The 24,300-nt window shown below is 45.5% G+C and overlaps 2 protein-coding genes across 5 annotated transcripts in view; both read right to left on the reverse strand.

The window, feature by feature from the left end:
* Positions 1 to 24,300, reverse strand: part of LOC143832801 (monoacylglycerol lipase ABHD6-like) — a 45,463-nt gene that overhangs the window by 14,545 nt on the left and 6,618 nt on the right. The window contains exons 2-5 of one of the 4 annotated variants that reach the window (XM_077327735.1): positions 16,795 to 17,124; positions 4,298 to 4,385; positions 3,131 to 3,281; positions 1,231 to 1,387 (exon numbers count right to left, since the gene is read on the reverse strand). In XM_077327735.1, coding sequence (XP_077183850.1) covers positions 1,231 to 1,387; positions 3,131 to 3,252 — 279 coding nt within the window. In that variant the 5' untranslated portion in view covers positions 3,253 to 3,281; positions 4,298 to 4,385; positions 16,795 to 17,124. The remainder of the gene's footprint in view (positions 1 to 1,230; positions 1,388 to 3,130; positions 3,282 to 4,297; positions 4,386 to 16,794; positions 17,125 to 24,300) is intronic. The other 3 variants (XM_077327736.1, XM_077327737.1, XM_077327738.1) reach the window with 3 other exon arrangements.
* On the reverse strand, positions 7,945 to 16,762 carry LOC143832799 (uncharacterized). Its single transcript, XM_077327721.1, has 4 exons — positions 10,049 to 16,762; positions 9,416 to 9,499; positions 9,153 to 9,236; positions 7,945 to 8,873 (listed from the first exon to the last, which is right to left on the reverse strand). Exons 1-4 carry the CDS (start codon positions 10,668 to 10,670, stop codon positions 8,344 to 8,346), a joined length of 1,320 nt encoding a protein of 439 aa, XP_077183836.1. The 5' UTR covers positions 10,671 to 16,762; the 3' UTR covers positions 7,945 to 8,343.

Below are 24,300 nucleotides of genomic sequence, written 5' to 3' on the forward strand. Positions count from 1 at the left end.
TCCCTTCCACTGCACACAGCAGGCACCTTTTGAGATAGGTGGGACTGAGACAGTCCTGAGAGAACTGTGACTGGCTCAAAGTCACTCAGCAAGCTTCATGTGGAGGAGAGGCAAATCAAACCTGGTTCTCCAGATTACAGTCCACCACTCTTAGCCACTATACCACACTTAGGGATGCCAGCCTCCAGGTGGGACCCCCTGGAATTACAGTTCATCTCCAGACTATGGAGATCACTTCCCATGGAGAAAATGGATGCTTTGGTGGGTGGACTCTATAGGACCATGCTCCACTGAGGTCCCCATCCTCTACAAGTTCCATTCCCAAATATCCAGGAGTATGAAATTTATGAAGTTCACATAGATCCTCGGGTTCTAAGCATACAAGGGCTCGAACAGAGTAGTTTCCCTGTTTTACTCTCTTCTCCCCTGTAAACTATCAGCGTTTGTAAAACGCTGTAAATGATCATGGCTCTTGAAGCATGATCAGTTCTCATCACGCCACTTTTATTTATTTATTTTATTTATTTTCGCATTTATATACCACCCTCCCCGAAGGCTCAGGGCAGTTTATATGGAACTGAAGAAACTATACAGAGAACATTACATAACTAAATCTATAAAGCCATATTTTCCCCCCATATCTAGAGAGTCCCCTGAGTTTGCAGAAGTTTGTCTCATGGTTGCCTGGATCTGCTGGTTTTGTGCTGGTACCCATTACCTCCTTTTCTGTATATGCATTAATGATCTTACAGTGGCCACTCTAGTGCTATCCTCTGGGCAATATTTACAGAGGTGGCCCTAAACCAGGAAGCTGGGTAAGCAAGTTATTTAGGGATGCCAGTCGCCAGGTGGGACTTGGGGAACCCCTGAAATTACAGCTCATTTCCAGACGGTAGAGATCAGTTCCTTTGCAGAAACTGGATGTTTTGGAGGGTGGATTAAATGGCATTATACTCCACTGAGGTCCCTCTCTTTCCCGAGATCCAAATCTTCAGAACTTTTCCAATCGGGATCTGGCAACCCGAAACCACCACCCCTTCCCCCACCATTATCAAGGGAAGACCAGACAACCCTAAGCCATTTTAGTAACCAGAGTAGGAAGTAGAAAGATTAAACATGATTTTGAAATCTTTCCCCATAACCTCCACTAAAATGAATGGAAACTATGGAAGGACATATCCCTCTCAGGCCCCAAAGGAGAAGGTTGCCTTAGCAAGAATGGAGATATACCTTGACTGTATCTAACCACATGTCTTTGTTGAGGGCGAGCCCATGAAGCATCAGCATGGATGGCAGGGATCCAGGCTTCCCTCGGGTGAAATAACAGAAATTGTAGCCATTGGCTTTGACATATTTCACCTTCACGCCCCGTTTCATGCGACTGATCCTAAAAGCCAAAAAGAGAACAAGATAAAAAGGCTACGGGTTCTGCACAGATATATTTTTTACCACCACACAAATGCAGCAAAATTGGGAGAGTTTCTGCACGCATGTTGCTGACATTAGAATGGTAGATTTACTAATGTATCAAGTAAGCAAAATCCTAATCCTCAAAGTATAATCCCATTTCTCTGGATTTTTCAGTGGGGCCTAACTAGGGTTGTCAGCTCTTGATTGGAAAATACCAGGAGACTTTGGGAGTGGAACCAGGAGTGGGTGGGATTTGGTGCAGGTAGGAACTCAATAGAGTGCAATGCCATAGAGCAGGGTTAGTCAACCTGTGGTCCTCCAAATATTCATGGACTACAATTCCCATGCCCATGTTCATGGACTACAATTCCCATGAGAATTCTCATGGGAATTGTAGTCCATGAACATCTGGAGGACCACAGGCTGACTACCCCATAGAGTCCATCCTCCTAAACAGCTATTTTTTCCAGAGGAGCTGTCACCTAGAGATGAGCTATAATTCCAGTGGATCCTCATGTCCCACAGGCTGGCATTTCTAGGGGCCATTCCGCACCAGATTAAAAATGTGGGAGTCTTACACTTTCCAGACGCCATATTTTTGGCATTTTGCACGACAGGCGGAAGTTCCCCTATTTCTTCTAGCGTGTTCCCCTCTTCTATTTCAAGCAGGCATGCAAAATGCCAGGAAGTGCAAGACAGCAGCAAAGGAACCAGCAGGTGAGGAATTCCAGGAGGTGCAAGGTTTTTCTAACATTATGCCATCGCGCTGGTGTAAGGCTTTTTTTCCTGTGCGGAATGGCCCTAGGTCTAACATGGATACTTTTTCTTTGCCTCTGCTTCCAAACTGGAATTCTGGTTTTTAATGCATTCTCTGTCCAGGCTTTCCACATCCTTGCAATGTTTTTCTCAAACCAGTATCTATTCTGCACATGTTGGATAATAAACTTTCAGTGCACTTCAGAAGCAGATTTTCCTACAAAAGCACAGTGACAATGCACTATACAACATGTGCAAAATGATCCCTGGTTTACTGCCATTATTTTGGAAAGAACACCCTTCAAGAATGATAGCACACCATCTGGATGGGAATACTTGCATTTGTTGAAAGTCTTTCCCACACAGATGCCCTTTTCCCTGCCATGTAATCTGCAAGCTTTTAGAGGGTTTAAAAATGGTTAATTGTTATAGCTCTATATCAATGACTTTTTAAAAAAAAGAAGCTACCAGTTTTGGCCCGAGAGATTCAGGGCTCCTGAAATTAAGTTTGCCTGAGAACTTTGAATGACAGGGGCTCTGGGCAGCACCTGTCAGTCATACAACCATAGCAATGAGTCACAATCCTGAAGTTTCATAGCCTCCTTGGTTTCTTGTTTTAAAAATAAATCCTGATTTTTTTGTGTGTGTAAATAGCACATCATCTCCCTGTTTTTTATTAATCCTGTTGCAGATATTGGCATTTTGTTCCAGGCTTTTTTAATAGAGCAGGATTCAGTATTATGTTTGGTAAACCCTTTTAATATGTTTTATTTTTGTACATTTCCTTTCATGATGTCGCAGCCGTATACAAGAGATTCCTGTCAGATCTCTTATGTAGTTAGCATTCAGGGCCAGACATATCTCTCTGGGAATGGATTTCTGTGGGATTCTAATCTTGGCACCAGATACTGTTTCCTGGTTAAGGACACTCACAAAAGAATATCATTCTATGAAAAAAACTCACCACATCCAGATCTTGAATGGTATTTTATGCCACAGGTTGTACTTCATGATAAGAGTAGACATGATGCAAGCCGAAATGGAGCCAAAACCCATGAAGAGTATCCTTACTGCAGTGAGCTCCATGATTGCTGATTATGTGTTGTTTTTGCTTCCTGTATAAAATAGAATAAGAGGTTTTGGACAGTGTAGTCCCTGCCCCTGGTAAGCCCTTGTTTTTGCCTTTGATGGATACCTTAGTCATTATTTGTTAACATGAGTTGCTAGATATGTCATTTTATTGCATTCAGCACTTAATTCTTTTTGAGGTAGGAATGAAGTTTGTTTCTAAGAACTGAAGGATTAAATCATCTTTCATCTCTGGACAAGCTCCAGTTTGAATTGCAGCTACACATGTTGAGATTGTTTTGTTTGTTTAATTTATGGAGCTGATATGCCACCACTTCAGAGACCAAGTAAAAACAGTTCCATAAAACCCTAAATGCAACATCTATATGAGTGGTGCCAGAACAATTTAACTGAGGATCTAATATGTTGTTCATTGTGGGTTATATATAGTAGTTAGGGATGGACACAAACTAAAATTTGTGATGAATTTTGGCCACTTTACGAAATTTGTGGCAGGTCAAAGAACACAAATTTTCCAGCTATTCATGGTGGTTCATGAATGAATACATTTCCAGACAAATTGTCTCTGCTCAATCTAAATTGCCTGGCTTCAAAGAAATGCGGGGGGATAACTTGGAGGGGATGTACAGGAGCATCCAGGGGAGGTCCCCAGCGACTCTGATGTCTCTGGTTTGCACAGGATCCATTCTATATACTCCTGAACCTGCACCTGCCAAAATGACCCCCTGCCGATGACAGCCATTCCCCCAGAAAGCACTTTTCTGAGGATACCTCCTTTGGGAGGCCATAACTCAGACCCTATCCTCATCAAACCTGGGGGGGCAGGTATAGAAGAGTAAGCTGGAGACTCCTGTGAGTCTGATGTCTCTAGCACACTTTGGAGGGTACTCTACTGTGTCACAAACCTCAATAACTGGACCAGTTTGTTTAGCCCCTAAAAGTTAAAGATGGTTCATGGTTTGTAAGCCAGGCATGCTATACGAACCAAACCATATTTTTCTGGTAGTGATTCTAGTGTCCGTCTCTAATGGTAGTGACCTACCTACTTTACTGATGAATGGAAATCCACGATCTTTGTCATATCTGCTTGTACCCCAAGCAGGAGCAGCCTAGTCTTCGTGAATCTGGAGCTGTGGGCAAAAGTCTAGGATCAGGCCCTAGAATCACTGGGCCATTTCGCACAGAGCTCAAAGTTGCTATTTGGTTGCCGTTTGTGAAAGCGCTACTTCAAGTAGCGAAATGTAACTAGCCGTGCCCGTAACGCACAGCTGCGGTTTTTGCGGAATTTGGCACTTTCACTTCTCGCCACTTTCGTAACCCACAGGCTTCCGGTTCTCCGTCTTATCGCTACAAAGGAGGTCCCTTTTTAGCGCTTCTGGCCTCCCGTGCCCGTCAATCAAACTGCAGGCACACCTTTGACCTCGACCCTAAAGCCGAACTTGTCGGGGTTCCCTTTTTTTTTAAAAAACCCAGGAAACCCCGTAGCAACGCGTTATCGTCCGATCATTGGCGCCCTTGGAACGTGTTTTCTATTGTTTTCTAGGAACCAGATGCATTGACATGTTTGATTGGTTAATCCCCGCCCACAGTACACGCCCACAGGTTACCTGCTTATATGCACCTGGGCAGACACGCGGTCGGCCTCACTCTTTTGTTTGCGTAGCCTACTGCCCGCAGCACAGGTCAACGTTGCAATGGAGAGGCTTATTTTTCAATTGCTGGCTCACATGCTCGCGGTGCTCCAGCGCATGAATACCGCCTTGTCGCGTCGGACGTCTGCTATCGCGGAGTACCGAGAACGGGTGCCCGGAACGCTGACCAGCAGCAGAAGACGTTCTGTAAGGGTAACCATGGCGGCCAAGAAACGCTGGCAAGCTCTGGCAGAGGTCCGGTTCCCCAGACAGTTCTGGGTGGACGAACGATCCTCTGACTGGTGGGAGAATTTTGTGTGGACTCGCTGGGATGATGACCACTGGATTGCCAACTTCAGGATGTCGAGGGGGACATTTTTTGAACTCGTGGAGGCTCTACGTGGACGCATGGAGAGGCAAGTCACTGGCATGCGGCGCCCCGTTCCAGTTGAAAAAAGGGTGGCTGCCGCATTGTGGTACTTGGCCACCCCTCAGTACTTCCGGACAGTAGCCCAGCAATTCGGACTCGGAGTCACTACGGTTGGCGATATCCTTAAGGAGTTCTGCCTCGCCATGGAGGCGGAATTGTTCAGCAAAGTCGTGTGCCTCGGAGACCGGCTTGGAGCGGTGAGTGTCATTCTATCCCCTTTGCCCTTTAAATTTTTTTTCTTGTTTGACAGGTCAGCAACGAAGACGCGATACACCCCACGCTGACATGCAATGGCTTATATTCTTTTCTTTCCCTTATTCCAGAGTATGGACGGGTTTGCCAGGCTTGGATTCCCGCATTGTTTTGCGGCCGTCGATGGAAGCCACATCCCTATCCGTGCCCCCGGGGGAAGCATAAAAGAGTACGGGAACAGGAAGGACTTTTGCTCTGTTCTCCTGCAAGGAACAGTGGACTTCTCCGGCCGGTTTATCGATGCCGAGGTGGGGTGGAGTGGCAGGAGGCATGATGCCCTTGTTTTCAGGGAATCCAACCTCAGGAAAGCCATGGACGAAGGGGTCTTTGTTCCAGGAAACCCCACCGCCACCATTGAGGGCGTGCGTGTGCCGCCGTTGGTGCTCGGGGACGGAGCCTACCCAATACGACGCTGGCTCATGACTCCCTACAAGCGGCCAAGGACAGACGTGCATAGCCACTACAACCTCACTCACTCCCGGGCAAGGAATGTAGTGGAGCGTGCCTTTGGACGTTTGAAGTCCCGGTTCCGTTGCCTGATGTCCCGACTACACGTGCATATAGACAATGTGACTCCGCTGATCATCGCGTGTGTCATTTTGCACAACATATGCGAGGACAAGGGACATAACATCCCCTTCCCTGTGGATGAACCTGATCCTGTTGTCCTTGAGGACACACAAGACATCCCTGAAGCAAGGAGAAGAAGAATCTATGCAGAGGGGTGCAAGGTTCGGGACGCCATAGCCACCCACATCTACAGAAACAGGAGGCGTGTTTAATTGTTTTTCCCACTCTCTTGTTGGTGAATAAAGTTTTGTGTTATTTGTTTAACCTTGTCTTGTGCGGTTTGTGTACTTTGCCAGCAAAAAAACGGGGATTCTCTGGTCCAAAAGCACTTTGACAGCCCTAAATGCTAACTCCCAACTGAAATTGACAAACACAATACGGAAGCGCTGAATGGGGAAAGTTCGGGGAGGCGGGTAGCCAGGAAGTATTGGCGACCCCTGTCAAACCGGAGGATCAATCCACTTATGTTCCAATGAATAATTTTATTGGTGGGCAGCTTTGATACATTTAAAAAACGGGGTGGTCTATCGGAGCAACGCACGTTCGTTCCCTAACCGTCATTCCGAAGATGCCGAAGCCACGGAAGGGCTCCTTCTGGCAGCGCGCCGAGGCTGAGGCACTTCTGGAGCTTGTGCTCCAATCGAAAAGTGTTGGCCGCCTTATGGCCAGCACCCACTGCCACACCAAGGGTGCTTACCTGGTGTTGGCTTCAAAGCTGAGGGAGAGGGGCTACGTCCGGACCTGGGAGCAGGTCCGGACAAAATTCAAGCGCCTTAAGCTGGACTTCCTAAACAGTCTGGAACAGTGGGGGGGGATCCCGCAGCCAAGTGGGAGGACGGTCTTCCACGACCAGATGGTAAAAATATGGGAGAAGGCTGGGAAGCCCCCCCTGGACATGAGGAGGCATATGGGTGAGTGCTGCCCTCGTTGTGTTTTGCCCTTAAACATGCATGGAATGACTAGCTGCCTCTTTCCCCTACTGTCCCCAATGAAATTCGAGAAAGTATTTAGATGCTGTCAACCCCCTCTGACTTAGCCAGCCAGTACTGTAGAACCACTTTGGTTATGCGCTTAGACTCTAACTGTGGTGTGTCCACCAGCTGTGTTTCATCTCTGTTTTGTGTGCTTTTAATTATGATTTGTCTTTTTCTTTGCCCAGCCACACAATCACCATCCAAGCTGGCAACAGCACCTGAGCGTGAGGAGGGGGAGGAAGAGGGACCTTCCACCTCGGGACAGGCTGCAGGTGAGAGTTTTATGTCTGTGAGGGAGACCCATGTGTGTGTACCCCCATGGAGCCATATGGGAGCCTGATGTGATGCTTCCTTTTGGAGTGTGATCAAATTCTTTGTTTGATTCCTATAGCTGAAACTGTGGAGGCAAGGCTGCGTGCGATGGAGGCCAGAGTTACTTCCCTGGAGGCTCAAGTGGCAGAGCTGAAAGGGGAGATTGAGCAGCAAAGGCAACAGAGGGAGGCGGAAGAACGTAGGTTATGTTCCCCACTGCCCAACTCTTCTCACACTGTGGCTAAGGCCACTTAAAAGTGTATGCATGTAAACTAAAGAAATTTGAAAATATGTGTGGCACTAATGTGTACTTTTTCTCCCTCCCCACACAGTTAAGAAGAAGGAGGATGAGGACCTCTTCCGCCGCAAAGTCCGGGGGTCCGTGGGAAGGTTGAGCAGGAGAGTGAGGGAGATGGAAGGGGCTGGGCAGGGGAGCAGTGGGACCTGAGTTTTGTTTCCTGTTTGTGTTTTGGGGTAGGGGTTGGGGGGGGGGCTCCAAGTTTCATTCCCTAATGTTTTTCCCCTGTTAAATGTATACTTTTGTTAAAAAAAATAGGTTTTCCAGGGGGGTGGGGGGTGGTGGTGCTGGTGGGGCTCCAAGTTTCATTCCCTAATGTTTTTCCCCTGTTAAAATGTTTTTTAAAATAAAATGTTATTGCAAATTTTATAACAAGACTCCAGTGTGACTTCTTAAACTCGCACATATTTAACCCCACACCACACTCCTAAAACTCCTTGAACTAACACCCCTCCAACCTCCAACCCACACAGCAGTACCACAATATAGACAATCACTAGAGAGGCCGCTTTCGGCCTTGCAGATTCTACAGTAGGGTACACAGAGACAGAGTCAAAAATATAAACTTTATTCAACAAACAACAAAACACAGATAACATGAAATAGAAAAAGTGGGCAAAACTAGGAGGGGGAGTACTTGTCTGCTGGTTTTATTTTTCTCTTTCCGAGAATAGTCCTCCTTCGTGTTTGGGTGGAGGCATTCTGAGAGGGAGTCGGTGGGGTGGGTGCTGGAAGTGGTGGTGTTGGTGTGGGTGGTGGTGGGGGTGGTGGTGGGGGTGGTGGTGGGGGGGCGGGGGCGATTTGTGGAGGGTAGGCCCTTTCCATGACCACTACAGCCCTCTCCATGAGTCTCCTTATCAGTCGCACCTCCTCCACGCCTTCGCGTAGGATTTGGTTTGTCTCTCTAAGGACTGCCCTCAATTTTCTCCCCTCCTGGGCAATGAGTGTGAGCATGGCTTGGTCAGCGGCAGCGGCACGCCGTGACTCCTCATAGCAGTGCTCAAGGAGCCTCTCTCCCACGCTTGTCAAGACGGAGACGCGCCTCAGCCTGCCGCGTTCCCTCGTAAGCCTCTCCTCTGCTGGGAGCGCACCTCTAGGTGGTGGGCTGCCTGGAGCCAGGGGTGGTTCCTCCTCCTCATCTGAAAGAACCTCTGTTGGCAAAAAATGAGAAACAAAACTGTTAGTAACATCAATAAAGTCAAAACACACCATGGTGGACATGGTGTTCTTTTTTGTCCCCGTGTTTTCCTGGCAAGAATTTAAACAATCCCCGGCGAGCACATGGCTATTGTTTGTTTGCCCATGGTGTGCTTTTACTTTTGCCTACTTTCACAGCAGGACTCTCAACAATTAAAAGGGAGCACATGGTTAGTGCCTAGCGACATTGTCCTGCAGCTATGGCTCGAAAGGAACAGGTCATGCACGCTCACCATCTTGAATCTGTATCCGCCTGCGCCGGGCAGGAGGTCCAAGCACCCCAGGCTGTTCCTCCTCCTGTGTTCCGGGTATGAAATCTGCAAAAAAAGGAAAAAAAACAGATCTAGGACCAAAGGGTGGCAAAGCCAGCTTCAAAGCCTACACCAGCAACGCAGAGGGACTCTCTTCTTTCTCTTAGCAGTGCTGCTGCCCTGCACAAACAGAAAAGCACAAAGCAGTTAAAACAGCCCCCCCCCCTATTTTAACTAATACTTACCAATGTTAGTTGATGCCCCCGAATCACTATCCACGTCAGGTGCTGCTGGAGACTCGAGGGGCCCCGTCCCTGGCAACTGTGTCTCTGTGGACAAGAGCAGAAAATAGTGAAAAATGAGCAAGCATACACCATGAACCACAAAGCAAGCTCCCAAAGTAGTGAGCCAAAGTACTGCAGAAGGCCTATGGGCGAGGCATGCAGCAAATATTTTGGGGCTGTTGGTTAAACATGACCGTTTCAAATACTAACCACATCAAGCACTCCACAGCCAACCATCTTTTAAAATCTTTTAAAAATTAAAATTAAATGATGAAATCAAAACCGTTTCAAATAGTAAACACAGCAAGCACTCCACAGCCTACCATCTTTTAAAATCTTTTAAAAATTAAAATTAAATTATAAAATTAAAACCGTTTCAAATAGTAAACACAGCAAGCACTCCACAGCCTACCATCTTTTAAAATCTTTTAAAAATTAAAATTAAATTATAAAATTAAAACCGTTTCAAATAGTAAACACAGCAAGCAGCCTACCATCTTATGCGTTGCAACGAACTGACGAGAAAACGATGCCCAAACGTCAGAACACACATTTGCTCAAAAGGAAATATAAAATAAAAAGAAAATCACTTACCGGAGGCAAGGGGCGTTTGCTCAGGAGCCTCCTCTGGCTCCCCAGGAACGATGGCGATGAGGTCCAGCGTTACCGATTCCGCGGCTCGTTGCTGGACGGGGGGTGGAGGGCGAAAGCTGGACGAGGTGCCCTCGCCGGGATCCTCCTCAGCGGGTGGTTCCTCGACCGGGGCAGCCGGCTTCCGAACCACCTTAAGGCTCCGGCCGACGCGCTTCGGCCTGCCGGATCCTTCCCCGTCTCCGTACAGCTGGCGCTGCTCCTCGAAGTAGGGGCAGGTAACCTTCTCGTTGCCGGAACCCTTATTATGGTTCACGGCACGCATATACTCTGCCCTCATTGTCTTGGTCTTCGACCGGCATTCAAGGCCGGTCCTGTTGTGGCCCAGGGCGCGCATCTTAATGGCCACTTGTTCGAATACCTCCCTATTCCTGTGGGAGGACTGGAACGCGTCCTGGATTTTCTCCTCCGAGAAAATCCCGATCAGGTCCCTGATCTCCGCGTCCCTCCAAGTTGGGCCACGGCCGGTTGCAGGGACGGACGAGGCTTGAGAAGACGATTCCATGTTGCTTTCGCTAGTAGCTGAGCAAAATGGTGGTGGAAGGTGCAGGGTGCAACGGATCATATACCTTCCCGCACACAAAGACAAAGGGACTAGCCGGCTCCTGATTGGTAGAGGGCAGTAGGGGACACGCGCATTGGCCACATTAGGTCACATGTCACGTTCAAAACTCCTCGCGCGGGAACAGGATCTGCTCCTAATGGCCAGATTGGCGCCCTTGTTGTTTGACTTAACGCATGCGCTGATTCGTTTACACGAGAGAAGAGCAGTTTGAACATGCAGCGGGAGCCATTTTAGGAAAATGTCCGCCATTACACAAACGCATGCCGGTGTTCAACCGAGAGCAAGTGCGGCAGTACTCGGCAGTTCCCCAATAATATTCACCAGCCACAGCATAAATCAACCAAACATGACATGTTACTGGCGTACGTTCGTTGGCACGCTCAGAGGAATGTTTTTTAAAATGAACGGGGGACGGCGACTCCGCTTGCCGGAGGTATAGCTGCCAATGGAAGGGGTTGTCCGCACCCAAGCACAAGCACGCACCGGGAACCACACAAAGACCCACTACACATAAGCCGCCCCTCATGATATCACCTCGAATCATGTCTATTGAACCCCTGTAAGCTAAGCAGGAGACTGCGAGCGGCGACCGTTCGTTGGCACGCTCAGAGGAAAATTTTTTAAAATGAACGGGGGACGGCAACTCCGCTTGCCGGAGGTCTAGCCGCCAATGGAAGGGGTTGTCCGCACCCAAGCACAAGCACGCACCGGGAACCACACAAAGACCCACTACACATAAGCCGCCCCTCATGATATCACCACGAATCATGTCTATTGAACCCCTCTAAGCTAAGCAGGAGACTGCGAGCAGCGAATGTTCGTTGGCACGCTCAGAGGAAAATTTTTTAAAATGCTCCCTGTACGTTGACTCCGCTAGGACTGGCCGATGGTAGACGGGGTTTTAAGCTTTGGGCAAATTTTGGGAACGTGACGGTGTGTGCCGCTGTGCTTGTGAAAAACTCTTGTGGTGTCCGGGCAGAATTTCCGAAAGTAATCGTGCTTGAAAGCCAGTCGCTGTCCCGTTGCCTCGTAGATCCCCGCTCGCTCGGAGAAAAAAAAAATGGCGAACAGTTCGCCGGAAGTTTGGAGGACAGGCTCGGGAGGAGGGACTTTGAAGAACCCGCAACAATGGTAACGCACAGGTCTTTAGCGCTACTGTTGCAGATTGGTTGCAGGAGTGTATCGCTATCCGGAGGGTGAATCCAGTTTTCTGGATTCCCCTAAAAGCGCTACAACGAAGCGCTTTTGGCGGGTCGGTTTCAGGATTGTTGCAGATCGTTAACGACGTCGTGCGTTATGGCAAATTAGTAGCGTTTTCAATCAGCAACCATTGTGCTATTTTTAAGCCGTGGGAAATGCCCCACTGTCACCACCAGCTGAACCCTTCCTACTGTATACTCCCCTCTCTGCTGAGCCAAGCAAGGGGCATATGAGGTGACTTTAAGCCATCACTGGATGTTGGACCCTGAGCTTTGAACACAAGAGACTGTTGCAAGTCAGATGCCCAAAAGCCCCAGACAGGGTAGTCGTAAGTACCTGTTGCTGTGAGTATACTGCTCAAGCTGATGGTGAATGGAAGACTACTCTGGTTCTTTCCCTCCTCTCTGTTGGAGAGTGGGGCCATGGGTTGTCAACCTCCAGCATGGGGCCTTGGGCAGTTGCCTGTTGCTAATCAGCTGAGACTGCCCCTGACCATATGTAATGCATACTGCAGTTGCTGAAAGTGTATGCTTTGAACAGTTGATGACAAATTGACATTTTCAACCATATTTTAACTCAGAGAAGAAATATTGCTTGGCAGTGGTTACAGAGGTGTTGCAAACATGTCCCCATTTTTATCTGATATGAGAACTAAGTAAAACATTCTCCGGTTTTAAACTAAGGAGGAATTTAATTAAAGAAAGAATAATCCATATGTTAGGATAGCATTTCAGTGTGGTGTAAATATAGATTCACACTAGGCTCAGGACCCTCCCCCACACAACCCTTTTAAGATATCAGATCTTTTCTATATAAATATTTAGCAGAGGATATGACAGAAGTTTATAAAATAATGGATAAGGTGGAAAAAGTGGATAGAGCATGAGAGGATATGTGTATTTAGCATAGTTAGAATAAGAACTTCCTGATATTTTTCAAAGAGTCTCCTCTCGTGATTGGCTATTTGGAGACCTCGTGTTCCTTTGAGCACACTTCCTTTCTGCTTGCCTCCAGGACATAAAGATGACAGACAGAAAGGATTCTCTCTTTTCTCTTTTTATACCAAGTTGTTTCTCTTCTAAATAAAACTATTTTATTCTTTCAAACAGCCAGGTGCTTTGTTCCTCTTTGCATATTTAAGTTCTGCCAACAAAGATTCAGGACAGACTAAAAACCAAATGTTTCTTTAATTAATAAGTTATTAAAATGTGGAATTTGCTGTTAGTGGACATAGTCATGATTATGAACACAGATGACTTTATGGAAGAACTAGGCAGATTTAGGGAGATGTCTATCAGTGGCAACTATCCATGGTGACTAAAGGTGATCGCCATACTCAGGGTCAGCAGACCTCTGAATACCAGTGCCAGGAGACAGCACGAGGTCACCCTTGGCCTATGTGTCCTGTTTGTTGACCTTCCAGGACAACTGTTTGGCCATTGTGTGAAAGAAGATGCTAGACTATGTGGACCAGCAGAGCTCTTATGTTCTTAATAAACAAACGACTGGAAAACAAAATTTGGGAAGACATTTTAACATGGGGGGAAATGGAAGGAATTATGACATTAAAAGTACCATGGAGAATAGAATAATATTTCCACAATAAAGTTATGGAAGGATTTATCTGCACAATTTTTATTTGTCCCATTACTTTTAGATCCGATATAGTGCTATTAATAAGATACTATGGTTCAAAGTAGAATTTAGTTCAATTTTTAATAATGCTTCAATAAAAATAGAAATTCTGCAAGGAAAAGTTTCATGAGTTGATAACTTCTTGAAGGAAATGAAAAACAGTCAACACCTAACTCTCTCTTCCATGTCCTTCAAGAAGTTACCCATATTAATACAGAATTTTATTGGGACAAATGTCTCCAAAGGGTGGATCTCAATGAATATGGAAAGTTACTTCAAAATATTTTGCATGCATAATACGAAGTTACATTATTAACTGTCTTGTTGCTGATATGCTGGGTTACATGTTTTCTTCTTATTATTATTATTATTCTGAATGCAAAGTTATGAAATTCTAGAATGTGATCTTGAAACTACAGAACTATTGAAGGATTGGATCTGGAAAGGGAAGCAGATTTACTTTCTGCTGCAAAAATTACTATGTTGCATTACTTGGAAAATAATGCAATTTCCCCTGACTGGGCTATAGTATCTTCAACATTACTTAATAATATTTTCCATTTTATTATTTTATCATTACATTATCAGCATAATAATGGCACAAAGAAAAAATAAAGAATTTGGGGCTTCTCAGTTTAGGTTGACAGCCTTCCATCCTTCCGAGGTCGGTAAAATGAGTACCCAGCTTGCTGGGGGGTAAACGGTAATGACTGGGGAAGGCACTGGCAAACCACCCCGTATTGAGTCTGCCATGAAAACGCTAGAGGGCGTCACCCCAAGGGTCAGACATGACCCGGTGCTTGCACAGGGGATACCTTTACCTTTACAGTTTAGAAGAAAACATAACCAGAAGTTGTGATGATACCTCTCTGGGTTCCACAAGCCTGCAATACGAAGCTCTCCCGCCAGGCATTTGGTGGAGGTAATAAGATTGCTCCCCCCCCCATTTTCTTCGGTTATCGGTTCCCCCCTGGCCTGAATATTGCCTGAGATCAACTATTGGGCAGGGATTGAGATGACTGAAGATGGCACCGTGCTAGCCCGATCAGCAACGGGCTCCCCAGCCAGGCAGAGGGCCAGGAGCAGAAGCACCTGGCCGACCTGCGCAAGATACGCAAATCTTGCTCGCCGGTCGCCCCAGGAACCGGGAACGGCATCCTGAGGGTCCTACAGATCCGCAGAGACTAAGTTCTCCGGATCACCACTACCTGTGCTGGGGGTCATAATGGCGTCCTTATCATAAACAATCTTCTAAGCTTGAAACGACCAGCTGATAAAAGCCTGCACTTTTCCCAGACCATCTTTTTTTCTCCAGCTTGAAAAGAGCAGAAGTCTGAGGAACGCAAAGACTGTGAGTTTTCTGTTTGATCTTCTCTTCTTAAAAGCCAGGGATTAGCCCCCCTCCTTCCACCCTAACCAATTTACAAGAGAATTCTTTCTTCGGACGGGAGGCAAGCCAGCTAAATACACTAGTTAAAACTGACAACGAAAGAGCTTGAGAATTTGTTAATGAGAGCTCAGGGGAAGTTCCTGAGAGAATACGGAGATTTTTTAAACTGATAACGTCTGATCACCCGAACCCTCGCGAGACACTGTTACTGCATACTGCACACAGAAATGGAAAATCTAACAAACGCACAGATGTTTTATTTGTTAAACAAAAGCAACATAGAGATACTGAATGTAGTCAAAAAGATTGAAAATGAAATTCAAGATTCCAGGAAAGAGCTCTCAGACAGAATCGATGGTTTGAAGAAAACAGCTGATGAAAACACAAATCAGCTGGCAACACACCAAAGAGAATCAAATGTCCGGAAGTCAAACAACAGGAGTGGGAGAGAACTCTGGAAGCAGAATTCAAAGCTAGGAGCATTAAAATTAAAGACGTCCCAGAAGAATTTGGGAAAACAGATCTAAGGAAGGAAATCACAAAAAGCCCAGAAGACTACTTAGAGGAGGAAGAGATTCGGATTGATAAAGTATACAGAGTCTATTCAAAGGCGACTGCACGCAAGAATTAACCAAGAGACATTTTTGGCCCTGACAGCAAGGCTGCTAGAAATACTCTATACAGAAACCATCAGGTGATACTGCTGAGTTGGGTGGCTCAAGAAACACAAATACTGCAAGACCTGCTAGCAGATACATCATGGAAAAGAGCAAAATTTCATTTTCTGCGACCACTTGAAGAATGTGATGAACAGTGGAACATTTACTTTCCTTTTTGTGGGAAATACAGCAGTAATCCTTAGGTTAGGGCCAATATACAAAGGGAACTGACTTTATAATACTTAAGATAATAATAGAATATACTCTCATAATAGATTATACTCTCATATGTATCAACAATTACTTTGCTAAGAAAGATGGTAATAACTTCTAGATTAGGACTAATGTGATGGGAACTGAATATGTATGCTAGAAGAGGATAGCAAACTATACTTTCACATGTATCAATAATTATTTGGTTAGCTGGTTGTCTCTTTTTCTCTATAACAAGCGATGGGAACTGAGTACGTACTTTTAAAGATAAGAATGGATTGTGTTTTTACATGGGTCAATGATTTTTCTGCCAGCTGGTTGTTTCCTTTTTCCCCTCTATTTTTCTGTAAATGCTTATATATAATAATAAAAAACAAAAGGAAAAAAACTATTGGGCAGGAATATGAGAACAGGAGAGCTGACCCACTGGGATATGGTGAAGTAGGGCATATCTTACCAATGCTGTGGTAAGACATTTTAAATTTTAAATTGTATTTTGGGAAATTGTATGGGTCAGTTTTAATGTGGGCATTTTTAATGTAAACCGGCATGAGCCAGTGAGGCTGAGAGTGACAGTATATGTCAAAGAATAAATAAAAGATAAAGTTTTTACAAAATTGTGTATGGTATGGAGAAGTGGCGAGGGGGGGGGGGCTTTTTCTCCCTCTCTCCAAATACCAGAACTCAGAAGCATCTGACAAAATTCATGCGCTCTGGAGTCAGGACAGACAGGAATCATTCTTTACATAATACATATTTTAATGCTCAGTTAAGTCTGTACTGTCTTTAGAGACTGCACATTAGAACTTGGGAAAGCAGTAGATTCTAGTTGCCTATTAAATGCCATATATTCATTACTGTCCTCTTCCATACCAAGTTGAGCTCAACAAAATGTTGCAAGGTATGAGGTAAACACTAAATAGATGCAAATATTGTGTGTAATAATATTGTGCACACAGTCTCCAAAAGTTTTTTTTTCTGTCTGCCTTTTCCCATTCCTGTATAATAGATGCATATTGAGACTTACCTGAGACAGCCCGCTCTGAAGATATGTCCACTCTCCTTTTGACTGTGGATACGGCTCTTGGAATCTGCATCCTGATGCTGGGTGGAGGAGTCTTTTTAAAGTTCTTCAGTTCTGTGGAGGTGTTGTGACAATTCTACCTCCCACACCTAAAGTTCCCCACCCACCTCCTGCCCTGTTGGAGCATTCTCATTTCCCTAACATGAAAACACCCAGAGGCTATGTGACCCAATGGTTAGACTTTTGTTATTTTCAGCCATTCAGTCATCACACATCTGAAATCTTCGTTTCTGTTTTCAGGGAATCTTTGTTGTCTGAATTGCAGATACATATCTAGCAAACAAAACAAAAACAAAGGAAAGGAAACAAAAAAAAAGGAAAAAGGTAGATGACAATTTTATTGTTATACACAGCCCCAGTGTGTGTTACTGTAAAGCTTTGTCAGGGGGATCAGAGGGGTGACTCTTTTCCACAGCGGGAAAGATATGTTATTTCATTAGGAAGGCCAAGATAGACTCTTCAGTAAGACCATACTAATCTTGCAAAAGCCTATTATACTAGCCTTCTAGTATTCTTAGAGCAATGGTTCTCAACCTAGGGGTCGGGACCCCTTTGGGTGTTGAACGAACCTTTCACAGGGGTGGTGGCAGGGCGAGCAGCTTGGCTGGAGGGGGAGGCCCCGCCACTGTTGCTGCTCCTCCTGAAGGCACCCACCAATTTATACATAATTATTTATAAACAATCATGAACAATGGATTTTCACGCCATTGGTCAGTTTTGGTTTAATTTCTGTGAAAGAACACTTGCATAATTTTATGGTTGGGGGTCACCACAACACGAGGAACTGTATTAATGGGTTGCGACATTAGGAAGGTTGAGAACCACTGACTTAGAGGAAGAATTCATGGCCTAGGCCTGAGGACCAAACCTGGGTCCTTTGGAGGGCAGAAATACAGCAATGCAAATATTTTGACTTTATTTTTCAAGAGCTCTGGGAACATGTTCCAGGATAGGCCAAAGCCTTCAGAAACTTTCTAAGAAATACCTTCATTTAATGCTTGCTGTGAGAAGTGCCCCCCCTCCAAAGCCTGTAGGGACCACTGTTATAGGTGGTTAATAATTAATATGAATCCAAACACTATGATCCCAGCTAAATGGTCTTCCAATAAATATCACCATACAAAATCCCAATGGAAGCATCAAAGAATGAGGATTTTAAAAGAAGCTTTGATGCATGTAGCATGCAGTGATTGTGATGCCAGAGCACACATGAAGCTGCCTTATAGTGGATTAAACCCTTGGCCCAACAAGGTCAGTATTGTCTACTCAGTCTGGCAGCAGCTGTCCAGGGCCTCAGGCAGAGATCTTTCTGCCGGGTCCTTCTAACTGGAGATGCCAGGGATTGAACTTGGGACCTTCCGCATGCAAAGCAAATGCTCTGTCACTGTGCTATGCCCCCTCCCCACTTGTTTTCATTTTACTATGCTACAAGTGGACCAGTATGCTAAATGATGTGCACTTTTGTTAGTTCCAGGTATCTGATGAAGGGAACTTTGACTCTTGAAGTAGTCAGTCGGGAAATATGATCTCTCTCTCTGTCTGTCTCTGTCTGTCTCTCTGTCTGTCTCTCTCTGCTTTTCAAAATATGGTAATCCTACTATTAGTCTGATGTGGTTGATGTCAGAGGCTTGTGATTGTACTATTGCCAACTGCCTTGAAACTGCTCTGGAGACTACAGCTGATGCAAAATGATGCAGCCTGGGCTCTCACACAGATGCCATGGAGAGCCCACATAAGATTAGTGCTGCAGCAGCTGAACTGGCTGCCAGTTGAATTCCAGATCCAATTCAAGGTTTTGGTCTTAACCTTAGCCTTTTTGGACTTCTGTGGTCTGGAGACTGTGTATCTTTGGGACTGATATACGTCCCAGAGAGCTCTTCGATCCAGCAGCACAAATCAGCTAAGGATCCCTGGGCTTAAGGAAATCCACCTGGCCTCAATCAGAGGCCTGGAGGAATGAGCTCCCAGGAGAGATCAGGATCCTGGTTGAGGCCGGTTGGATAAGTAACATTATACCCAAATCTTGGGCCTCCCTTCTGCCCCCATCTGCCTCCCCACCGATTCCACCCATTCTAATGTCTAGTTCGCTACGAGTTACTATTGCTTATGCTGATGTGACAGTGATAATTATGATTTGAAACTATTTTAAATTAATTTTTAGATTTATTAAACATTTTATAGTTTTATACTGTGTGAACTGCCCTGAACCAAATGGATGGTGGATGATGATGATGGTGATGATAGAAGAAAGACTTATAGTGGAAATCTTGTTGGTTAGGGTTACCAGATGTCCTGTTTATAGAGGACATGTCCTCTTTTTTGGGGTATCCATCCTGTTTTTGCTCTTCTTAAAGAAATGATGGAAACATCTTCTATTTGGATTGGAAGGTTAGGAATATTCCTCATTAGTAGTAAATGTCACAGCTTAGATAGTAGGTGTTTTTAAAATGAGATTAGTGATCACTGGTTTAAAGTAGTCAGTCAGTAAATATAATCTCTCTCTTTTTTGCATTTCAAAATCTGAAAACCCTACTGCTTGTCTTTAAAGTGCTACTAAACTTGAATCTTGCTTGTACTTTTGCTATTATCATTTTTTTTAAAAAGTATAGCAAATTAATGGTTCCAGAGTCATCAGTGATGGATAGCCCAGGGCAATAATCTCCAACCTTGGGGAGCCTGTAAACAGTTCTGCACTTCTGAGAAGAGCTATTGGGTGTAGATGCAATAAAATAAATAATACTCCTTCATACCCTGTTATTATTATCATTGTATTTATTACCCGCCACTCCCAGGAACAAGTTGCAAGAACCCCAGTTTTGCCATGGTTTGACACTAGGTCCAGGTCATGTCCTGAAAAGGGTGAGTCCACATGGACATTGAAGTCCCCCAAGATCAGAAACCTGGGGAACTGCAATGTCCAGGAGGCCTGATAGGGCAGCTGGGGGTGTACTGGGCAAACAGTACACCACCCAAATAGGCAAGTTGTCAACTGTGTCCCATCCTAGGCTGACACATTCCACTCCAGGGATCAACGGGGCTAGGAGAGCCCTGTAGGGATAGAAATCCCAGACCACGATAGCGACCTCCCCCCCACACACACACACAGCAGAAGCCTATGACTGGGGTGAGGACTGAGAACCCGGGTGCACTAAGTTTTCCAAGGCGACCATTTTGCCCTCATGTGCCCAGATCTCAGTCACGCATGCCAGTTCTACCTCCTGCTCTGTGAAGTACTCTTGTAGAGTGGAGGACTTTTTCTTAATTGACCTGGTATTGCAGAACATCTGTGTTGGAGCTACCCTAGCCTCCGCTCCAACATTTCTGGGGATGGAACAGAGACTAGAAGGTTGAGAGACGACAGGTAGGTACTTCTCATGTTGTTAGATCTGTTGTCTGCGTTTGAGGTCCTGTAACTTGGTTGGAAAGGGTCAGATAAGGAAGCATGTCTCCCATGCCTGGACAGGGTGCAATTAGAGATATCACCCTCAGTCAAGAACTTGGGAGTGATTTTTGACGTCTCCTTATCAATGGAGGTTTAGGTCACTATAGTAGCCCAATTGGCATTTTACCACCTTCATCAAGGATCCCCCCCCCATCCTTCTGATTTCTGTATAATCAGACACTAGACACCTTCATCCCCCTGGTTGTACAGACTTTGTGATGGGGGAGATCGCAGACTGACCTGGAACCCATGGTCCCAGATCATCTGAATATCAGTGAACATGTTGGGTTCTGCATTCCTCAGGCCTTTGCCATGAATCAAAAATGTGGTCTGAGCATGATCGGAATGCTTTTTCTCTGTGTGATGGCTGCAATCAGAGCCACCCCGATTTATATGGTAAAGACTCTTGGTGGTGAAGGTAGACCAGAAGGTAAGACCGTTACATGGAAGCATTGTTCCATGAACGTAAGCCTGAGGTATTGTTTAGGAATGTGAAAATATGCCTCCAAAAAATTTAAGTAATATCAGATAATCATTCCTCTGGATAGCCTGCAACATGGTGCGCAGTACTTCCATTCTGATTTCCATGGGGCTAGGAACAGAAACAGACCATACTCCCTTGTTATGATGAAGAGATGCTCTAATGTCCCTACACCCTAGAGATGCTGTATAATCCCTTGAACAAGGGCCAATTTCTTCTTGTTTCACAGGACTGGAGAATGTAAGAATCTGGGAAGACAAAACATTGTTATTCTCTCCCATATCCACACACCAGGGTATATCAGGACTCAGCATTCTGTCATGGATTACTTCCAGACCTCTGGGTATGTGAAAAACACACTCCTGAAGATCCTACTTCCTTCAGAAGAAGAAGAAGAGATGGTTCTTATACACCGCTTTTCCCTACCCAAAGGAGGCTCAAAGCGGCTTACAGTCGCCTTCCCATTCCTCTCCCCACAACAGACACCCTGTGGGGAGGGTGAGGCTGAGAGAGCGCTGATATCACTGCTCGGTCAGAACAGTTTTATCAGTGCCTTGGCGGGCCCAAGGTCATCCAGCTGATTGCATGTGGGGGAGCGCAGAATTGAACCCGGCTTGCCAGATTAGAAGTTCGCACTCCTAACCACGACACCAAACTGGCTCTAACGTTTATTCAACCAAGGCTACAATCCAACACTTTCCTGAGAGTAAGGCTCATAGAATAAACCACTTAGTAAGCAAGTAGTCAGTCCCTTACTAGACCTGCTTAGCGACCACATAGAGTTAGGTCATCCTTAGCATCTTCTTGTTACAGGGAGTTAATTCACATTTCCCAATTTCACACATAATTGTCTCAAAAAACATTGAATAACTGTTTATAATTTAACTTTCCTATACAGCAGAGCGCAAAATCGAACCTGGCATGCCAGATTAGAAGTCCACACTCCTAACCACTACACCAAACTTTGCACTAGCAAAGTACCCCTTCCCCAAACAGCAAACCTTTCTGATAATTTTTTGGACACCAGGTTGGAATTGGAAATCATGTCCACATTCCAAAGTTTCAGCCACAAAATCCTCCTAACCATGATGGTTTTGACTGAAGTTCTAGATGGTAACTGTATAGCATCCTGAGGTGCATCCTCAGCAAACTGACAGGTGCTCTTTATATTCAGATATTATTATTAATAATAATATTAGTTAAGAACCAAGGGGTCTGGTTCAAGATCTTATAGCTGGCTGTCAGCCCAAATGACTGCTATCCTGGCCAGATTAGATAGGGCTACAAACCAAGGTGGCTGTCTTTTATGCAGCTGTCCACAGCTTGGAGAGCATACTTCACCATCCTTTGACAATACTGCTTCTGGGCATAGCACCACCATAGGGTATCCCCTGAAGGCATTTTTTAGGACTTCTCTCACCTCATTTTGGAACCTGTAACTTCTCTCAGTAACTGAATATAAGGACACTCCTTCTGTTCCAGCAAGAGACCCCCCTTCCTCCCATTAGTTCTGCTGCCATCATATGGCCAGGGATGGCCATACTGTGGCTCTCCAAATGTCCATGGACTACAATTACCATGCTGGCAATTGTAGTCCATATATATATCTGAAGAGCTATAGTTTGCCCCCCCCCCTTGCCTTATAGATACATGAGACAGATTTCTAGAACATTCAGCCAAGAAAATGATATGTGTTCACAGTTTTCCTTGAATGCATTAATTCAAACACACACAAGGAACGGACCATGTGGTTTCTTTTTCTTTCCCTTGAGAAAAGTCAAACCTTCTAGCAATTAATGACGTCATGTGACAAAAAAAGGTGTTTCATCGGTTCAGTTACCAAGCCCTCTCCAAACCCTTTTGGGCCCCCTTCTTACATTTTATTAGTCTGAGGCCCCGTTCAAATATGCCAGAGCCCCCCAGGAAGCCATATGGCCCCCATCCAGGTCACACAGAAGAAATGCCACTGTGTTCCTGAAGTCTTTTGCCAGTGAGGTCCTCCCAATGATAAATCTTCCACCAGTTGCCAGCCTTGGGCTAGCTATCCTAGCTTCCCCATCCCATGCCATTTCCCCAACCTGAAATGGCCCAAGGTGATATTATTTGGCTTCTTGAGGAAACTCATGTGTATCCCTGAGAACAGATGGATTTCCTAACAGGCCAAATAGCTCCCCTTGGTCCATTTCAGGTCAGGAAAACAGACTGGGGGGGGGACTCAAGCCCCTCCTCCACGTGTGCCACAGTTCCCATCTGAACCAGGCACCATGTGGGCAGGAATTGAGAAGAACCCATAACTTGTATCTGACTGCCACACAAGGTTGGGGTCCTACACTATCCTCTGTGAATTGGCCACAAACTCTTTCGTGCTTTTGGTAGGACTAGGAAAGTAGGAAGTACTCATTTATCTCGAGAGACAAAGAGTTTTGCACTATTAAACCAGAGGGGTGGGACAATTTTTAATTATTTTCCACCAACTTGCAGTTTTAATATTGCAGTAATATAGCAGTACCTACTGTATGTATTTCCTCTCTTTTTAATGCATTTGTTCTGCATGTTCATAAAAAATTAAACCTTCTGCAGACTATATATTTTGCAAGCCACCTAGTGGCTTCGGGCTTACCTAGTGGCAGTAGTATTCTTTTTAAAAATAGCCCTATGCATCCATGACAAATGAGAGGACACCCCCCCCCCTCCGAAATCCCAATATTTTTTTGCCTGAGCTATTTGAAGTGTAGTCGTCCCCCCCGCCCGCCACCTTCATCCTAGTAATTCAGTTGTTTCTCTGTGTGGTTTTGAAGAGGCCAGCAGTGGGGCAGCTAATTTCCGCTCCTCAAGAACCCCCCCCCCTCCAGCTGTGACTTTGTTGCTGGGCTCCCGTGTGGGTAAGAATTTGGCTCTTCACCTTTATCCTCCTTCAAACTGTTTCTACATGAAGGAGGAAACATATGAAGCTTTGCTTTCCTCCCGCCTCACACTTCTCCAGAGTGAAAGATTTGCCTCCACTCTGTCGATTCAATGCTTTAACTGGAAGGAAATTTGTTCAGCAAGTAGCACAAGAACGTGTTCTTCTCTGTTCCTGGCCTGTCCACACCCTTTCCCTAGCCAAACATTCTGACACTTGTGGTCAAGTGGTAACCAGGAAGTTTTCCTGAAGGGCCTGAAAATGGACAGAGAAAATCCTGCAAGTCATTGCAACAACAGGCTCTTCCCTCAGCTCAAAGGGGGACTGCCGGATGGTTGTGGATGGGAGGGATGTTCTACCCACAGCCACTAGAGGGAACAGGGTGAGCGTCAAATTGCCTCTGGCTATCTTCAACCCTTTAAACACTGACAGGGGCTCATGGGAATTGTAGTCCATGAACATCTGGAGGACCACAGGTTGACTACCCCTGCTTTAAAGTAGCCATTCTCAACATAGCCAATATGGCCCCCTGGGAGGCCCTGGCACATTTGAAGGGGGGCACAGATTGAAAAATATGAGAAAGGGAGCACAAAGGATTTAGGGGGAGGGCTGGTAATTGAACTG

This window comes from Paroedura picta, chromosome 3 (assembly GCF_049243985.1).
Source record: "Paroedura picta isolate Pp20150507F chromosome 3, Ppicta_v3.0, whole genome shotgun sequence".
NCBI lineage: Eukaryota > Metazoa > Chordata > Lepidosauria > Squamata > Gekkonidae > Paroedura > Paroedura picta.

Coding starts and splice junctions, on each gene's coding strand:
- LOC143832799 (XM_077327721.1), bottom strand. CDS start 10,670: ATGATCCGTTGCACCCTGCACCTTCCACCACCATTTTGCTCAGCTACT. Junction 9,500..10,048: donor GCAAACGCCCCTTGCCTCCG/GTAAGTGATTTT, acceptor TCTTGTCCACAG/AGACACAGTTGCCAGGGACG. Junction 8,874..9,152: donor GCGGATACAGATTCAAGATG/GTGAGCGTGCAT, acceptor TTTTGCCAACAG/AGGTTCTTTCAGATGAGGAG.